The following is a 17,058-nucleotide window of genomic DNA, read 5'->3' as shown; positions in this document are numbered from 1 at the left end:
GTTAGTGTTTCCACAGTTTGAATTATGGCCCAAAACTTTTATTTTATGAGGAAACCAAAAGCTGAGTGTGTGATTTTTTTTTAAAGAGATAAGTGATTTGCCCTTTGCCACTCTTCTGGGTAGAGAACAGGTGGCCTTCGTACTGGCAACCCCTGCTTCCTAGTCTAGTGGTCTTTGTACAACGTGGTGGTGCTGCCATATGGGAACATTTCCATTGGTCACCGTCTCCACTACCACTCACACCACCCCTGCAGGGAAACTCTGGGTTCTTGAAGGTGAAAAAAAGAGTAGCAGGGAAAAGACCAAAATGTGAGAGAGAGAGAGAGAGAGAGAGAGAGAGAGAGAGAGAGAGAGAGAGAGAGAGAGAGAGAGAGAGAGAAAGAAAGAGAGAGAGAGAGGCTTCATTGTTCCAGATATCAAAGACCTGCTGGCCTGTCAGGCCTCAGCAGGTTCCCTGATATTTTCAGGGGACACTTTGTGTGGCGGTTTATTAAGTCAACATCTCTTTCTGCTTAAGCTGCTTTGGGGCCAGCTGGCTCTCAGTGTCACAGTGGGGATTTGGCATGTCTGTTTCATTTGTCATTTTTGGTATAGCATCATTTAATTTCATAATTGTATAGTAGGAACGTTATCTTTAGTAAGCAAAAATTTACTACTACTTTATGAAAACTGAAAATAGACCCCCAAGGCTAATGTGTTATTTGGTAAGACACTTCATGAGGAATTGGAAGACTTGCTGCAATCATAGCGATAGCTCTCTCCTTTGACTTCAGTAAGTCCTTGGCATTATATGAAAAGCTTCCATTCTATAGGTAAAGAAAATGTCTGACGGGGCGAAGCCGTCTGCTGATAGGGCTGTTTGGTTTGAGATTCCTGAATGAATCCTTGGATCCATTCCTAGGATCACTCCTGGCCCAATGATCGGCTCAATGCTCCTGCTGGTACTCACCTCCTGTGAATACTCTCGTTCCTCTCCCTCTGTTGGTCCCTGTAGCCCCGGTCCCTCCTCTGTAAACCACTTCCCCAAAGTGCAGGCGGGTGTAGCATTCTTTACTGAAGGTTGCTTGGGTGGGGGTGTAGGAGAGGGGAGGATGCAGGAGTGGAGACTGTTACAGGACAGCATAGCAAACAACTTCAAAACCGAGTTATATATGCTTTATAGATATATAATGCTGTGCCAGTGTCAGATATTACCCTGGTTGTTGCTTTGACTGTAACCAATAAAAAGAGCTTATCGGAATCTATATGGAATAACACTATGTTCTCCCAGTGAAGTATCAAAGGAATAAATATTTAATTCTTGTGGTAAATTTATGTTTTAGGCAATATAGGGAGTTTCTCTTCGTCTTTTGTTTACACGAGTCCTTTTCATTGATAGATTTTAGCACAGATAATAAAACTTTCCTAACAAGGAAGTACAAGAGAGGTTGGATAGTCAAGGTGAGTTAATAGTTGTTTCTTTGTTTCAAGTTATGTAACTGAGATTTGACACACAGAGCAATAAATAATTAGCAAGTGTGTGGCTTTTTTTCCCCCCCCCTTTCTATTTAACAGAGTGATCTTCTTTTCTCTTTAACTTTAGGAAACAGATATTGATGACAGATATGGAGATTTGGATTCCAGAGCAGATTCTGAGATTCCAGAAATTCCACCATCCTCAGATAGAACCCCTGAGATCCTCAAGAAAGCACTCTCTGGTTTATCTTCAAGGTATGATTGGATAAAGATGGATATCATAGGTGCACAAGATAAGTTGTGGGGTTATCCTGGCCCATGTAGTACTATTTTCACTATTTCTAAGCTTTGGAGCTCTGAGAGAGAAGGCTTATATGTTTTCATTGTAGGTGAAGCAAACATAGTATTAAATGCTTAATGTGCATCCTTCATTTAATCCTTAAGATCTTATGAGTTACTAGAGGCCCAATGCACAAAATTCGTGCGAGAGTAGGCCTCTTTCCCCCGGCTGCCAGCACTGGCTTCCCTCCAGCACCCGGGACCCAGGCTTCCCCTTGGCCACCTGCAGACACCCGGGATCCTGGCTGGCTTCCCTTGGCCCTGGCTTTGTCAGGAAGGACGTCCTGAATGATGTCCAGACGACGTCTGGTCTATTTAGCTGACAGGGGTCCTCAAACTTTTTAAAGTGGGGGCCAGATCACGGTCCCTCAGAGAGCTGGAGGGCCGGACTATATGAACTACTAATTCCTACTGTAACACCTCGGCTGCGCTCACTGCCCAAAAAACCTGGCGGGCCGGATCAGACTCCTCTTCGGGCTGCATGTGGCCCGCGGGCCGTAGTTTGAAGACGCCTGACATATTACCCTTTTATTATTATAGATGAGAAAACCAAATCTGAGAGGTTACCTGGTAAAGGTTACAGGGCTATGAGATGCAGACCTGGGATTCTTATTCCAGTTGGTCAGATTTCTGAAGCAAGTGATCTATTTATTACATCAGGTTGCCTTTTCTGGTGTGGGAACATTTAATAAAGAAAATTCTATATTCTCTGTTTCCTGTTCTCAAGTACCAGAGGGACGTAGCTCATTTAAAAATAAATAAATAAATATATATATATATATATATAAAATTGATTTTTCACAGAGAGGAAGGGAGAGAGGGACAGAAAGCCAGAAACATTGATGAGAGAGAAACATTGATCAGCTGCCTCCTATACACCTCCCACTATATGCCCCCACAACCAAGGAACATGCCCTTAACTGTAATTGAATCTGGGACCCCTCAGTCTGCAGGCTGATGCTCCATCCCTAAGCCAAACCTGTTTTTGCAATATAGCTCACTTTTTTAAACTGAGTTTTAAATTATTGTCCAAAACTCTGCAACCTTTTACCATTTTATATTTGTGCTATATTTTAAAATGTGTGATCAGTAACAAATTTTACCTAATTTTATATTGTCCTCCTTTGTATGCTTTAGTAATATGAATTATAAAATCTATAAAAGCAAAATAAATCTAAGCTTTTCTTTAGATTAATTTGTGAAATCTTAAATGTTGGTATGGAACAGTTTTTCCATGTTTTTGACTGTGACATGCAGTAAGAGGTACATTTCACACCACATCCCAAGAGATAAACAAATGTATATTTTAACTGCTACAAAAGTGTTATGAAACAGTTCTTATCATTGTTGTGTGATGTCCTTTTTTTCCTGTTTGATACTATTCTGTTATTGAATAACATATTTTGGATGTAACTTACTAAATTGATTTTACTACCCATGGATTATAACAACAACAACAAAAAAAATGGTTTAGTCATATCTGGTTAATGTAATGTGAGTTTTTCTGTTTTTAGCTTCTAGGTTATAACCATCTATGTTAATAAAAGAGTAATATGCTAATTAGACCAGATAGACCCGACGTCCTTCCTGACAAAGCCATAGTGGGGGGACGGAGGCAGAGGCGGTTAAGGGTGATCAGGCCAGCAGGGGAGAGAGTTAGGGGCAAACAGGCCAGCAGGGGAGTAGTTAGGGCCATCAGACAGGAAATCAGAGGTTGTTAGGGGCACTCAGACCAGCAGGGGAGGATTTAGGGCAATCAAACAGAGAGGCAGAGAGGTTAGGAGCATTTAGGCAGGCAGGCAGAGGTGGTTAGGGGCAATCAGGCAGGCAAGCAGAGTGGTTAGGGGAAGTCAGGCAGGCAGGCAGGTGAGCAGTTAGGAGCCAGCGGTTAGGTTCCAGATGAGAGGGGTCCTGGATTGGAGAGGGTGCAGGCCAGGCTGAGGGGGACCCCCCCCCCGCCCCCCAGTGCACGAATTTCATGCACTGGGCCTCTAGTGTTAGAAATAAATTGCTTCAAAGAAAAGTTTTCATAATTATTTTAACCAATAGAACAAATTTTTTGCTGATATTCAAAACATGATTATTATTTTAATAGTCTTGATCCCAATTACTTTTATGACCTAGTTGACAAAAGTATCTTTGCTTTAAAATCTTAGCAGGTCTATAGCAGATTTGGAAACTTATATTGATTTATATAAGAATGATGCTAGATTCCTATGTGTCAATAATAATTTCTTAACAATTAAGGTTCTCCCCCCATTGTTGTAAAGCAACAATAGCAAATAATAGCAGCTGATATTTATTGAGCATATACTGTGTACATGTATTGACTAACTTATTCTCAACCTGCAACACAGGTACACTTATATACCTATTTCACAAATGAGGAAACTGAGGCACAGAAATTTTATATATCCAGAGTCATGTGGCTAGTAGACAATATAACCACATTCTGAATCTAGGCATTGTGCTCTATTTATAAAAGAATTATTTAATTTTTTTATTTAAAAAATATTTTTATTTCAGAAAGAAAGGGAGAAAGCGATAGAAACATCCATGATAACAGAGAATCATTGATTGGCTGCCTCCTGCACACCCCCTATTGGGGACCAAGCCTGCAACCCCGGGCATGTGCCCTTGACCAGAATCAAACCCAGGACCCTTCACTCCACAGACTGCATGAGCAAAACCAGCCAGGGCAAGATTTTTTTTTTTTTTTTTAATGAACAATAGAGGATATGTTACCAGTTGCAATCTTCTCATAAAACTTCAGTGTAGAAGTTACATGAATGTTTCAAAGTCTCTATCTTATTCCATTTTAGCCTCTGTACTACTTTAAATACCGTATTTTCCGGCGTATAAGACGACCCACTAATTTTACAGTTAAAACATAGGTATATTCGCTGTATAAGACTACCCCCCACTTCCGAGGCAACACCAGTTCTTTTTTTTAATAGACTGCCTCTCTGACTCTGGCCAATCTGAGCAGGCTTTTTACTAGAACACAGTGTAGCTTCGGGTACAGAGCATGTATAATTTGCATGCATAAAAAGCCTGCTCGGATTGGCCAGAGTCAGAGAGGTGGTCTATTAAAAAAACTGGTGTTGCCTCGGAAGTGGGGGGTAGTCTTATACAGCGAATATAGGCCTAAACCTATGTTTTAACTGTGAAATTAGGGGGTCGTCTTATACGCTGGAAAATATGGTAGTCTTGTGTTACAATGATTTAGAAGTGGTGGATACATAGGATTAAAAAACTAGTTACATAAGAAATTTTCATGAATTACAGGGAAACACCCTATTATCCTCTCACAAAGACATTGATATTTGAAGTATTGCGGTGTTTAATCTGAAACCTTTTCCTCTTGTACATATTTTTGTGTGTGTGTGGTGTGTGGTATAAAAATAGCGTTGTACTATTTTCTGCTTGTCTGTTTTCATTTTCATTCCGGGGTATTAGGAACAAATATCCTTAAATATACATAAAATATCCTTAAATATATTCCTTTGCATGACTGTAGTTTAAAGAGCTGTCGCTGGGCATTTAGCTGATTTCTAAATTCTCATGCTCAAAAACAATTTTGCATTAAACGTTTTTCTTTAGAGATAACTTTTATTTAGCAACTGTAATTATTTTCTTAGGATAAAATCTTAAAAGTGAAATTGCTTGGTCAAGGTTCAGGCTTACTTTTGAGGCTTTAATATACAATGTCAAAAAGTCTTTAAGTTGTTGAAATTGGAAGGAGCCTGAAAGATCTTCGGTCATTTGGCACTGTGTCTGAGCCACTGTTTCTTGACCTGTGTCTGAGCACTCCTAAGCCACTTAAGGCTGGCTTTGTCCTTACTGAAGCTCTTCCTCAGCTAGGAGTCTAGCTTGTGGGTTGCATCCCGGGCAGTGTCTGGAGACCTTTTTGGTTGTCACAATGAGAGATGGCGCTTCTAGCATCTAGTGGGTAGAGACTAAAGAGGATTCCTGCTAAACATCCTACAGTACGCAGAACAGTGCTTCACAATAAAGAATTATCTGGCATGAAACAATACCGTTCTGAGGCTGAGAAGCCCAGGACACATCCAGGTATAGCCGTAATGCCATCTTCCTTTCTCCCCTCCCCTTCCCTCTCTTCCCCTCCCTCTCTCCCTCCCTAAATTCCTCCCTCTCTCCCTAACTCCCTCCCTTCCTGGAACCTATACATTTCCTGTGCACTTTCTCCAAATGCTGGTAGATGGACATTCTCAAAACTCCCCCTCTTTGCCACTAAATTTTGTTTATTTTTTATCTTTAAAAATATTGATTGATTGATTGTAGAGAGAGAGGGAGAGAAACATGAACTTGTTGTTGCACCCATCTATGCATTCATTGGTTGATTCTTGTATGTGCCCGGACCTGGGATTGAACCTGATACTTAGGCATATGAGGTTGATGCTCTAACCACTGACCTACCCCGTCAGGGCCCATTCTTGCTTATTTTTGAGGAGTGCCTCTGTGGCCCAGTTCTTGGCTCAGGTGAACTGTCTTGTCAAACCAGGTTCTTGATGACTCATGATGCTTTTGGCACTAGTTTGTTGGTTATTTTTTTTGTTTTGTTTTTTTTTAAAACCTTGTCATTACTTTTGAAATAAAAGCCACGTAATGGTAAGTCATTGTACATACTCAAATTGATGTGAACAATGTGTTTTATCACTTTAATCACTTTCAAGAATACTGATTAATTACATACTTTTTTGGAAATCTCATTTCTGGCTCAGACAGGTCCTCATGACATTAAACTTGAATACACTTTTCCTCTACTGATTCTCAGTTCCTTTTTCCAAAACAATCTGTGAGGTGATAACAAACTCAAAATTAAGGCGTTCTCTAATGTGATCCTGGAAGTGGGGAAAGGAGCTGGAGAATTTTGAATTCAGAACCAGACTGTCCTCTGGTTTTTAGTAACAGTTGTTTTCTTTTCTTTTCTTTTCTTTTCTTTTCTTTTCTTTTCTTTTCTTTCTTTCTTTCTTTCTTTCTTTCTTTCTTTCTTTCTTTCTTTCTTTTTTTTTTCATATTGTGCTCTGCTTTAAATTCAGTCTTCTTTCCTGAAAGATGACTTTTGGTTACTGTAACAGTGGATATATATGTGCTTAACTTAGTATTAGGTATTCTTGGGAAATTTGGGGAATCAGTTAAGTTAAAATAAATAAGGGAAGTAAGTCTTTAATTTTATTAGAGTGTGAGAATTTTTCTCAGAGGGGAAATACCTACATAAAAGACAACCAGATAGTATATGTTCTTTGAAGACCCTGGTTTTGAGTTGCCATGAGATTTTGGGGTGATATGAAGACAATAGGTTTCCTGTTTAAAATCTCTGGTTCTCAGCAGCTACCATTCTCTGAAGTTCAAAGCTAGGCATCTAACAGAGGAACATATGGACATGAGCAACATCTACCATGGGGCTGATTTTGAACCCTTACATAGTGTCCAACTGACTAGAGAGGTTTAGGTAATTCTGAGTCTGAGGATCAGTTATTAAGAAGGGCTAAGAGCACATCTAGGTTTCATGCAAGCAGGCCAGGGTTATTAGCAGGAGACTGTGTTATGTCCTTAATTTACCTCTGACCAGCTCTGTGACCTAACCTGATTCTCTAATCCATTCATTAGCCCATGAAGGGCTATATCTCTAAAACTTAATGAAACCTTTCATCTATACCATTTTTTACTCTATACTCATTTCATTTCAGCCCCAAAGCTTACAGTCTGTGAGAAATGTATGTGTCTACATAGTTGGTTGAACAGCAGAGGAAAATAAAGTCGGCTAAGAACAATTTGACAATGAAAAATCTTAGAAGCTAGATAAAAGAGTTTGGATTTAATGTTGGTATTTTAGATCTTGAGTGTAGAAATGACACGATGAAAGAGATATTTAACAAGTATCTGGACTGTATAGGAGGGTGATTAGAAGCAGGGAATACAATCAATATTTAATAAACAGACGAAATTGGCAACTGTTTCTTTTATGGGAAGGAGACTTGCTTAGATATTGTACATATATGTTGTCATACTTTAAGTTGAATCCAAATCTCTTGTAACATAATTTAAATGTTACCATTTGAATCAGTAGAAATCAGATGTCTTAAAAAAACTACTGTGTGTATAATGTAAAATGCATGTAGAATGAAAAAAGCAGGGCAGCAATTTTAGATTCAGAAATCATCATCTATACACAGGTGGTAGTAGAATCATTTTACATGTGTCAAAAGCAGCTGCCGACATTTTTCATGACATGGCCACATAAAGAGTGACAGTATTTGTAAGGTGCACTGAGGATGAAGTGGAAGGCTCCTGAGGGTGGGGGACCCAGACCCTGACTGACAGCTGCCTGGGGATTGAGGGAGATGAATTCTCAGCAACCAGGTCGTTGTGCCAGCGTGGACGCTGTGCTGTAAGGAACAAGCAAAGGCCCAGAGAAGAAAATGCCTTTCTACTGAGGGCCCTGTCCCCAGCCAAGGAGAGCAGCTGCACACTGAGCCACAGAAGGACGTGATATTCAGTTTGGCCTTGTCCTCTGCGACTGACCTCCTCGCCGGCACCTTCTGCCTTTCACTGGCATTGCTGTGCTCTCCAGTTTCAGTTCTGCATCAGCCTCTCTTTCCTCTTACTCATCAGAAGGTCACCCACTCTGTCTGAACCACCTTGGAATCGTATTATTTTTGTCCAGTTCCCCAAAGGATTGGTCATCGCTTGGGAGGACTTTTGCACCTGCCTCCTCCTTCCCTTCTGAATGACCCTGAGAGAAGTGCACACATCCATGTCCATCCCCTCACTGCTTCGTCTCATGATTCATCCTCACAATAAACAAAAGTCAGGCCTTTTCTCTGGCTTACGTAGTAATCTTTACATTTAATTTAGCGCTCACTGAGTGAACAGATGCTCTTTGGTTGGTTGGGTTTTTTTTGTTTTGTTTTTGTTTTTATTATAAGGGATTCTTAAAGTATAGTTAGGGAAAATCCTTAAGTCTGGTAACTCATTATTGAAACCATCCTCACACAAAAATGCTGTTAAGGACACATTCAGTGCTAACTTTATAAACATTTTCTTTGCAGGTGGAAAAACTGGTGGATCCGTGGAATTCTTACTCTGACGATGATTTCCTTGTTTTTCCTGATCATCTATATGGGATCTTTTATGCTGATGCTCCTTGTAAGTATTTACATTTCCCTAAGGTGCTCTTGCTTTGTTTTTCAGCATTTGGTGGAATTGCAGTAATTTGAGCCTGTCGTGACCAAGAAGGCAATGTAAGACTTGGTAACAGCCAACTCAGTTCCTTTAAGCATCTTGTAGTTCATGAAGTGAACAAGGCTAATCTTTTCTGTTTGCAAAATGGCCTTTGAATGTGTTCCTTCAGCGGAGACCAAGTATATAGGGCCTATGCATGTCTTTTTGTCAAGATAAAACAGAAACACACGCGTATGTGTGACTTTTTAACATATGGGACTGTTAGCTAGATCCCTAACTGCAAAGAACTTAACCCAATGGCAGAGGCATCTAAGTGACCATGTGAGAAAATAGGATAGTAATTAAATGGGGGTAAGCCCCAGGGTAGAACTTGTTGGGAGAGCACAGTGTAAACAAGCGCCTGGAACAGCCTGAGACAGAGATGAAGGAAGACTCTCAGAAGAGGTGATGTCACAGCTAGTCCAGAAAGAGAGACAGGACAAGGGGGCGGGGAGGCATTCCAAGGTGGGGACATCGTGAGCACGGTGGAGGGAATGTAGGAGGAGACCAGAGAGGTGAGAGCTGTTCTGGGGATTTTGTCATCTCTGAGAAGCCCAGCAAGTCCTGAGGCCCAGCAAGTATTTTAAGTTTTAATTCATTCATTTAATTCATTCATTTAGCAGATGCTCCCAGGATGCCTGCCATGTGCCAGGCGCCGTGCTAGCTCCAGCCTCTGCCTCAGGGGCACTGAGAAAAACACGCCTGTCGGTGCTGTCATGGAGCTTATGATCTACACTTTAGAGAATTGATCAGAAACACAACTAAAAACTGCAATAAGCATTTAATTTAAAAAAAAGAAAAAAGAAAAAAGGGTGCTGTGAGAGCAAAGGGGAAACTGGAGGGCTTTTCCAAGGCCTGTGTCCAGCGTAAGTGCTCGGTCTGAAGGCTGAGTAGGAGTTGGCGTGGTGAGAGACGGAGCTTGGGGGAAGGAGGGTCACTGCACAGACTCCTGCACATGAAGGCCTTGGCATCTAAAGAAGCATGAAGCGTGGGGAGCAAAGGGGTGGGCGTGAGGAGGAGAGTGTGTTTGTTCGGTAGATGTGTCACTCGATGCTGAGTGGGGTTTAGCAGGGAACAGTGAGAGCCCGCTCTCGGGCATGTGTGGCGTCTCTACTGTATTATTTCCTTCTCTTCATCCCATCTCCGTTAGTTTAGCCATTTCTTCTGCACTCACCTCCCCGTGTCCTGCTGGTTCTTGCCCACTTAGAATTCCGTTCACCTGTCTCACCTGTCTTCTCCTTCCATGCTGGTCCTATGCAGGGCATTACGCTCGGAGCAATGCGAGATGGCTTTCCTTTATTCTAGAAAAGAAATCCATTTTGAACTGAAATTAGGCAGGCTTGGAGAAAAATAAAATTCCACCAACCCCTGAAACCACTTAAAGTAACTCTCTGAAGCACCACCACCAAGTCCTTTCACTTTTCTTTTAGCCCTCATTAATTTTGTACTTCCTTGGGGATATCAAGGTCACAAAAATGGATAAGAAATGGAAGAGCTTTTTTTTTTTCTTCTTTCTTTTTTTGCAATAAAAATGGATAATGGATAGGACTAGTTTAATGTGAAGGCAGAAGCTCTGAGTCTGAAAGCCAGGTGGGCAGGGCAAACACCGCCCAGGTGAGACCGGACAGAAGAGCCCGGCTCCCGGCCTGCATCCCAGCCCGCTGAGGGCTACAGTTGCGGAGTGACCACCACCGGCCTCGGGACCTGGGCACTGCAGGGGAGTGTGTGTGTGTGTGTGTGCAAAGCCCTTTTCCGTGCTGCATGGTGAGGGGTCCAGCCTGGAAGCGGGATTGCATGATGGCAGACAGCCAGCAGGCTTTGTGCTGAGGGGCCTTTGGGTGGACCCTGAGGCTCTATCAGGAGCTGTGAGCAAAGGTCCTCATGGGCATGTCAGGAAGGCGTGGCGTGTTGCCCTTCCCTAGAGGCAGGGCCTTTGAACCTGGAGGAGTGATTAGGGATCAGATTCCAGAGGACCTTGTCACACTGTGTGAAAAGGTTTGGGGTTTATTTGTACAGCACGGAGGAGCCATTGAAAATACTGGGGGTTATTTGAATTATGAGCCTCCGTTAGAAGATAGTTTTGATCGTGACGTTGATCAAAACATCTGCATCCCCGATGCACTGACTCCGTGGGCTCCCTGTGAATAAGGGACGTGGTCTCCACATCACACTGTTTGGGGTGGAGTAGGGCCAGAATGGGTAGAATGCTTTTTCACCACCCTTTTATGACAAAATTCAAAACCCCTTTAAAGACATCCTTGGATTCTGGTTTTTAAAAAGAGAATCACAAGAATACCTAAAGCACTCGGGCTTTTTTGTTCATCCCTCCCCCCCCCCATGAAAGATTGTTTTTTTGGTAAGCTTAATCAGAGGAGAATACAAGAATATTAAAGACTAGAGGCCTGGTGCGTGAAAATTCGTGCACTGCGGGGAGGAGGAAGTCCCTCAGCCTGGCCTGCCCCCTCTCACAGTCTGGAAGCCCTCGGGGGATTAGTATAGATGTAGTTAAAGTAGATTTAACTAGCAGGGAGCCAGCCTAAGCCACAGACTGGCCTTCCTCTACAGGATGTGACCAGGCCAGTCAGGAGGAGGTGCTGCCCCCATCACCCCACCGCTGCTGCTGCCTCTGGCCTCTCTCTTGGGAGGTGACCAGGCCAATCAGGGGAAGGTGCCATCCCCATCACCCACCGCTGCTGCCTCTGCCGGCTGCAGCTGCCAGCCCTCTGCCCTTGCTTTTTAGCGCTGGCTCTGCCCACTGCCCACTGGTGGTGGTGGGGGTGATCTGGGGCCAGGCTGGCTATGGGAGGGGCTGTGGGAGGTTGAGACACAGCAGATTGAGCCTCTACGAAGGTGTGGTGCACCTCTCCCACTCCGCCGCCTCCCCCCCCCCCCCCCCCCACACTGCCGGCCCTTGGCCCTCACAGCCACTGTGGCTTTGTCTTGAAGGACGTCCAGAAGGGCTTCTGATCTATCCAGTCTAATTAGCATATTACCCTTTTATTAGTATAGATGCAGTTAAATTGGATTTGAACTGTTGTCACTCTTATTTAGGCTTATTGCATATGCATACACACGTGTCTACACCCAGGTACACATGCATGTATACATATGCTGCATTGATGATGTTTATGGTAAGGAGATATGGATGGTCATACACATGCACTGTTGGTTCTCATTTGCTTTTATGTGCTTTAAAGTCTCATTTACACCCATTATCCCTAACTAGGTCATTTTTATTTTGAGTCAGACACATTGTATATAGCTTGCATTTGCCTAATAATATCAGCACTTAAAAATGACTAATTCAAGAGAATTTTATAAAAACTTCTAAGAAATGATAGCTACTATTTTAAGATGGAACTCATAGTCATGTTCCTTAAAATGAACTTTTCCCCTTCAAACCTTTATTTATAGTACTTTAATTGTTGCAGCCACAGCTTCAAATCACTTTTCAGATGATGGATTTACTAAAGCATATTTTTATTTAAAAGCAGGTGTGCACATATAGAAGCTATTGTAGGAGCACCCCCCTTAACCCCCTGCCCACCTTCTTGGAAACTCTTATAGTAATTCTTTTAATATACAATATATAATTTACTTTTTAATAGTGTTTAAGTTTTCTCCTTTGTGAGAGGTATAAAAGTATATTAAAATTACATTGGAAAGTAGATAATTTTAAAAATCATCCAACCCAGTCATTAACCACGAAAACCTAGTTAATACTGCCATTTGATATGCTTCCTTTAATCCTTTTTTCTTTTCCGTTTTAAAAACCATGGTTGTAGTCATAATGTGACCAACATTTCACATCCTGCTGTGGAAGCTAAGTATCTTCTCCAGTGTTTTGTGTTGCCCCAGTTTTACCAGTATTGGCTTAATACATTCATCCACTCCATGGAATGGAGTGGCTCATCTGTTATTAAACCATTGTGCTATTTTTAGACGTTCAGGTTATGTTCTGATTTTTCTTCTTGTTGTGTGTGTGTGAGTAACTGTTCAACATATTGCAGACGTATTGCAGAACATATGCAGAATTATTTTCTTTGGATAGATTCCCAAAGTGAGAATAGACACTTTCACTTGGGTAACCCAGAGGTACCCTACATAGTTCACACTGAACATATGCAGATCTCAGCTTCTATTCCAACCCTAGCCATTCTGCATAAATCAGTTTCCCACGCCTTACCTAGTGTTACTCTGTGTCCCCCCCCTCTCTCTCTCGCCCCCCCCCTTTCCTCAACCTCCCAATCCTGTTAGTTCTACCCTCGATGTCTGTTATTCCAGCACTCCGTTCTGCCCCATCCAAGACAGATGCTCACCCACACTCATTTGGATGGCGGTGTCCTGCCTGCCTTGCTGTCTCTATCTGTGCTGCCTCTGCAGTTCATTCTTTCCACCTCTGTTATCGTCAGACACTCCTTTCTGACCACGTCCTTTCATGACCAGCACAGACTCCTTTGTGCTGTTTTCTATGGTCCTGGGACCCCGTTTATCTCTATGTATCACCCCCACCTCAGTGTTCCAGCAACTCTGAGAACCACAAGCTTTGTCCTCTCTTACACACATAACTAACTCTATTTCCTCCTCCTTTGCCCTGCCTGTGGCCCTCCCCTGACCCCTCCCACAGTTGTTTGTGTTTGTCTTTTTGCCTGTGCTTATTTATATCCATGTAACTATTTCCGCATGGTATTAGCAGTAACTATTTCCACATGGTATTAGCAGTTATGTGTGTCCTCCCTGACAGACAATGCCTGTCTGAGAATAGATGTCCTATGTCAGTAACCAGCAGAATAGGCATTTACATAAAGGTTGTTGTCTTACGGTTCTTAACACATTAATCGGGCCAATGGAGTCCGACCAATGTGCATTGCTACCAGTATTGATGGCGTGGAGAGTCAGTTTCTGTGTAGTCGCCCAGCCCTGGAAGATACACATAGATATTAGCTCAAATGCTTGAGTCCTGTTTTATCTTTTCCCAGCAGTTCCATATTAAATCTACTTGCACGCTATAACCGGCGATCATATAAAGGTGTGTGTGCTATTAAAAATACTTCTTTTCCTCTAAGTAAAATACCACATATACAATGCTAATGGTTCTTGAGCAAATGTGTTCCTAAACAGTGCATCAGTGTGTTTGGTATTTTAAAAGCCCTTGGTTCTATAAATAGCATGGCTTTGCCATTTTATCTTAACATCTAGCATTGTCCCCTCTGTGATTTTTTTGTGTGTGTCTAAAAATGACATTGGGTGTAGAAGGGTTACTTGAAGGACAGTATTTCAATTTCCTCTTGTCTTTATAACACACATTTACGACTTTTTCCTAAGAATTATTCATAGTAGTTTGGCATAATAATTTCTTATGTGGCTGAGGGGGCCCAATAACTTTTTTAAAAAAACATATTTTTTTTTTTATTGATTTCAGAGAGGAAGGGAGCGAAACATCAAAGACGAGAGAGCCAAAACCAGTTTGGCTCAGTGGATAGAGCGTCAGCCTGCGGACTGAAAGGTCCCAGGTTCGATTCCGGTCAAGGACATGTACCTTGGTTGTGGGCACATCCCCAGTAGGGGGTGTGCAGGAGGCAGCAGGTCGATGATTCTCTCTCATCAATGTTCCTAGCTCTCTATCCCTCTCCCTTCCTCTCTGTGAAAAATAAATAAAGTATATTTAAAAAAAAAAAAAAAAAAAAAAAAGGATGAGAGAGAATCATCAATCCGCTGTCTCCTGTATGCCCCACACGGGATGGAGCCCGCAGCCAGGCACGTGCCCTGATCTAGTTACTTGTGATCCCTCAGATTGAACTACACTGCCACCTCCCACCCTAAGAAGGATCTCTGTTTAAAACCTTGTTTTGCTTACCCTCTAAACTGGAGTTAGAGATGTTGAATATTGAATTTTTGCTACTGACATTTAGAATAATTGAAAAATGGGTAGGCTCGAGCACATATGACAACAAGCTACTTATTAAATATAAGCATCAAGAAACAGACAACAGGGAGGTGAGGGCGTGAGTGGGGGGATTGGAAGGTTAATGGGATAAAGGACACATGTAATACTTTAATCAGTAAAATTTATTTTTAAATGTATGTCAATGTTTTCTCTTGATTTCAGGTTCTAGGCATCCAAGTGAAATGCTTCCATGAAATTATCACTATAGGTTACAGAGTCTATCGTTCCTATGACCTGCCATGGTTTAGAACACTCAGCTGGTAAGTGACCTAAAACCTTTTGATATGAAAATCTGACTCTTTTCTCAGGTTGGTAAGAGAGGCATTCTGATCAGTCAGTATCCATATAGTTGATCTTACAGATTAATTTTGGAGAAAGATAAATTTAAAAACTGCAACTGAATTTTGAAAAGAAGAAAATCACCTCTTCCATTTAAACACAACTGTTATAATATCTCATTTTTCACTCTTTGTAGAGATATCTAATTTATATATTGTAGAATCTATATATCATTCTTGTCCTGTTTTAAGAAAACCCTTCAATATTAGACACATTTTATATCATTTATAATTATAAGTTTCCTTTGTAAAATGTTACAAATGTGTAATCTTTTGCTTTCCCCCCTCGGTTGACATGAGACTGAATTAAATATCTACAAAGACTGAAAGGTGAAAATAGTTGTTTTTGTTTTTTGAGAGATCAATGGTTGATTCAGGAGGGGAAAGTCCAAAGTAAATGTCTGTCTGTCTCCCATCTTCACGCCTGCAATCCGGCCCACCCTACCATCTCCATAGCCCCCATAGGCCCAGGGTAAGGCAGGGAGGCCATGAGAGGAGGGGTGACCCCACCTTTGTTCCTGTGGTTTGGTCTCCTCTCCAGGCCTGGGGCCCCATGACATGCAACATGAAGGGCAGGTAGGGGATACCGAAGACTCTGATGGGGGCAGTGTGTAAGGCGCCCTTGTAAATAGTGCTGGCTAACTCACCAGCCCACGAAATACCGTGTGTGCACAAATCCATGTGAACATTAGTAAAATAGATTACCAAATGATTTTAATATTTAAAAGTTTATAGCTTTTAAAAACTTTGCAGGGACAATCTTTAGTTATCAATACCTTGACCAGGAAACATAATGCCATGATAGTTCACGATTAACCTACTTGCCATGCCTTTGAGCTTAGTTATTTGATTTGTATCAGCCAGAGAGGCCAGTGTCTTATTAAAACATATGTATCACCTTCGGGGTTCAGCATAGTCAAAAATAGTTTCTTGATTTTGGTAGTCACAAAGTGTACATAAGATGTTAGGTAGATTAAGTAGTTGGAGAATAATTAAACTCAAAACCATGCAGGATTGATTTTTTAATTTTTGAGAGAGAGAGAGAGAGAGAGAGAGAGAGAGAGAGAGAGAGAGAGAGAGAGAGAGGAACATCGATGTGAGAGAGACACATTGACTGGTTGCCTTCTGCAACTACAGCCCGGGCACATGCCTTTGGGAGTCAAACCTGCAATCCTTTGGTGCACAGGCCAGTGCTCTAACCACTGACATCACCAGCCAGGGCAGGTTGATTCTAAGTGTAGGAAGAAAGGTTAGGCCGGGATAGGCTGCAGTGATTGCAGCAGGCCTCAAGGAGAAGGTGGGAGAGAAGCCATCCCTTAAAGAAGACAAGCTTCTGATTGAGAAGAAGGTTCTGGGTGGGGAAGTGGCACCCGTCATGTTCTAGGTATGAGACTGAGGACGCATGTGCCACATGTGGAGACATTCCTGGCCTCCTGAGCAGAAGGCATCCATTGGGGAGCAGTGGGCAAAATGTACCGGTGGGCTAGACTGGGCTGCGACAGCCTTCCAGAAGAGTCCAAGACAGTTTCCAATGTAGGAGGATAGCAAAACGGTAGCACAGCTGATAGAAATGAAAATACTTGTCCTTTGAAAACAGTGGGAGGTAATTCCCTCCATGAGATACAGAGGGAAGCCACCCCTTCCCTTTTCTGTCTCCCGGGCACTAGGAACCTAAGGCAGTGTTTGTCAGCCTTTTGTCCTGGCTCCCATTAGCAAAACCTCATGGGTTCA

General features: G+C 42.1%; 1 protein-coding gene across 1 annotated transcript in view; it reads left to right on the top strand.

Moving 5' to 3' along the window:
* CDS1 (CDP-diacylglycerol synthase 1) overlaps window positions 1–17,058 on the top strand; it is a 55,036-nt gene that overhangs the window by 13,314 nt on the left and 24,664 nt on the right. The window contains exons 2-4 of the mRNA XM_036411740.2: window positions 1,583–1,710; window positions 8,871–8,967; window positions 15,152–15,249. Of these exons, the coding sequence (XP_036267633.1) occupies window positions 1,583–1,710; window positions 8,871–8,967; window positions 15,152–15,249 (323 nt within the window). The remainder of the gene's footprint in view (window positions 1–1,582; window positions 1,711–8,870; window positions 8,968–15,151; window positions 15,250–17,058) is intronic.

The sequence above is a fragment of the Pipistrellus kuhlii genome, unplaced genomic scaffold (genome assembly GCF_014108245.1).
Source record: "Pipistrellus kuhlii isolate mPipKuh1 unplaced genomic scaffold, mPipKuh1.p scaffold_m20_p_1, whole genome shotgun sequence".
Taxonomy (NCBI): Eukaryota; Metazoa; Chordata; class Mammalia; order Chiroptera; family Vespertilionidae; genus Pipistrellus; species Pipistrellus kuhlii.
Note: the sequence above shows the minus strand (reverse complement) of the source record. Positions and strands in the feature narration are given on the sequence as shown.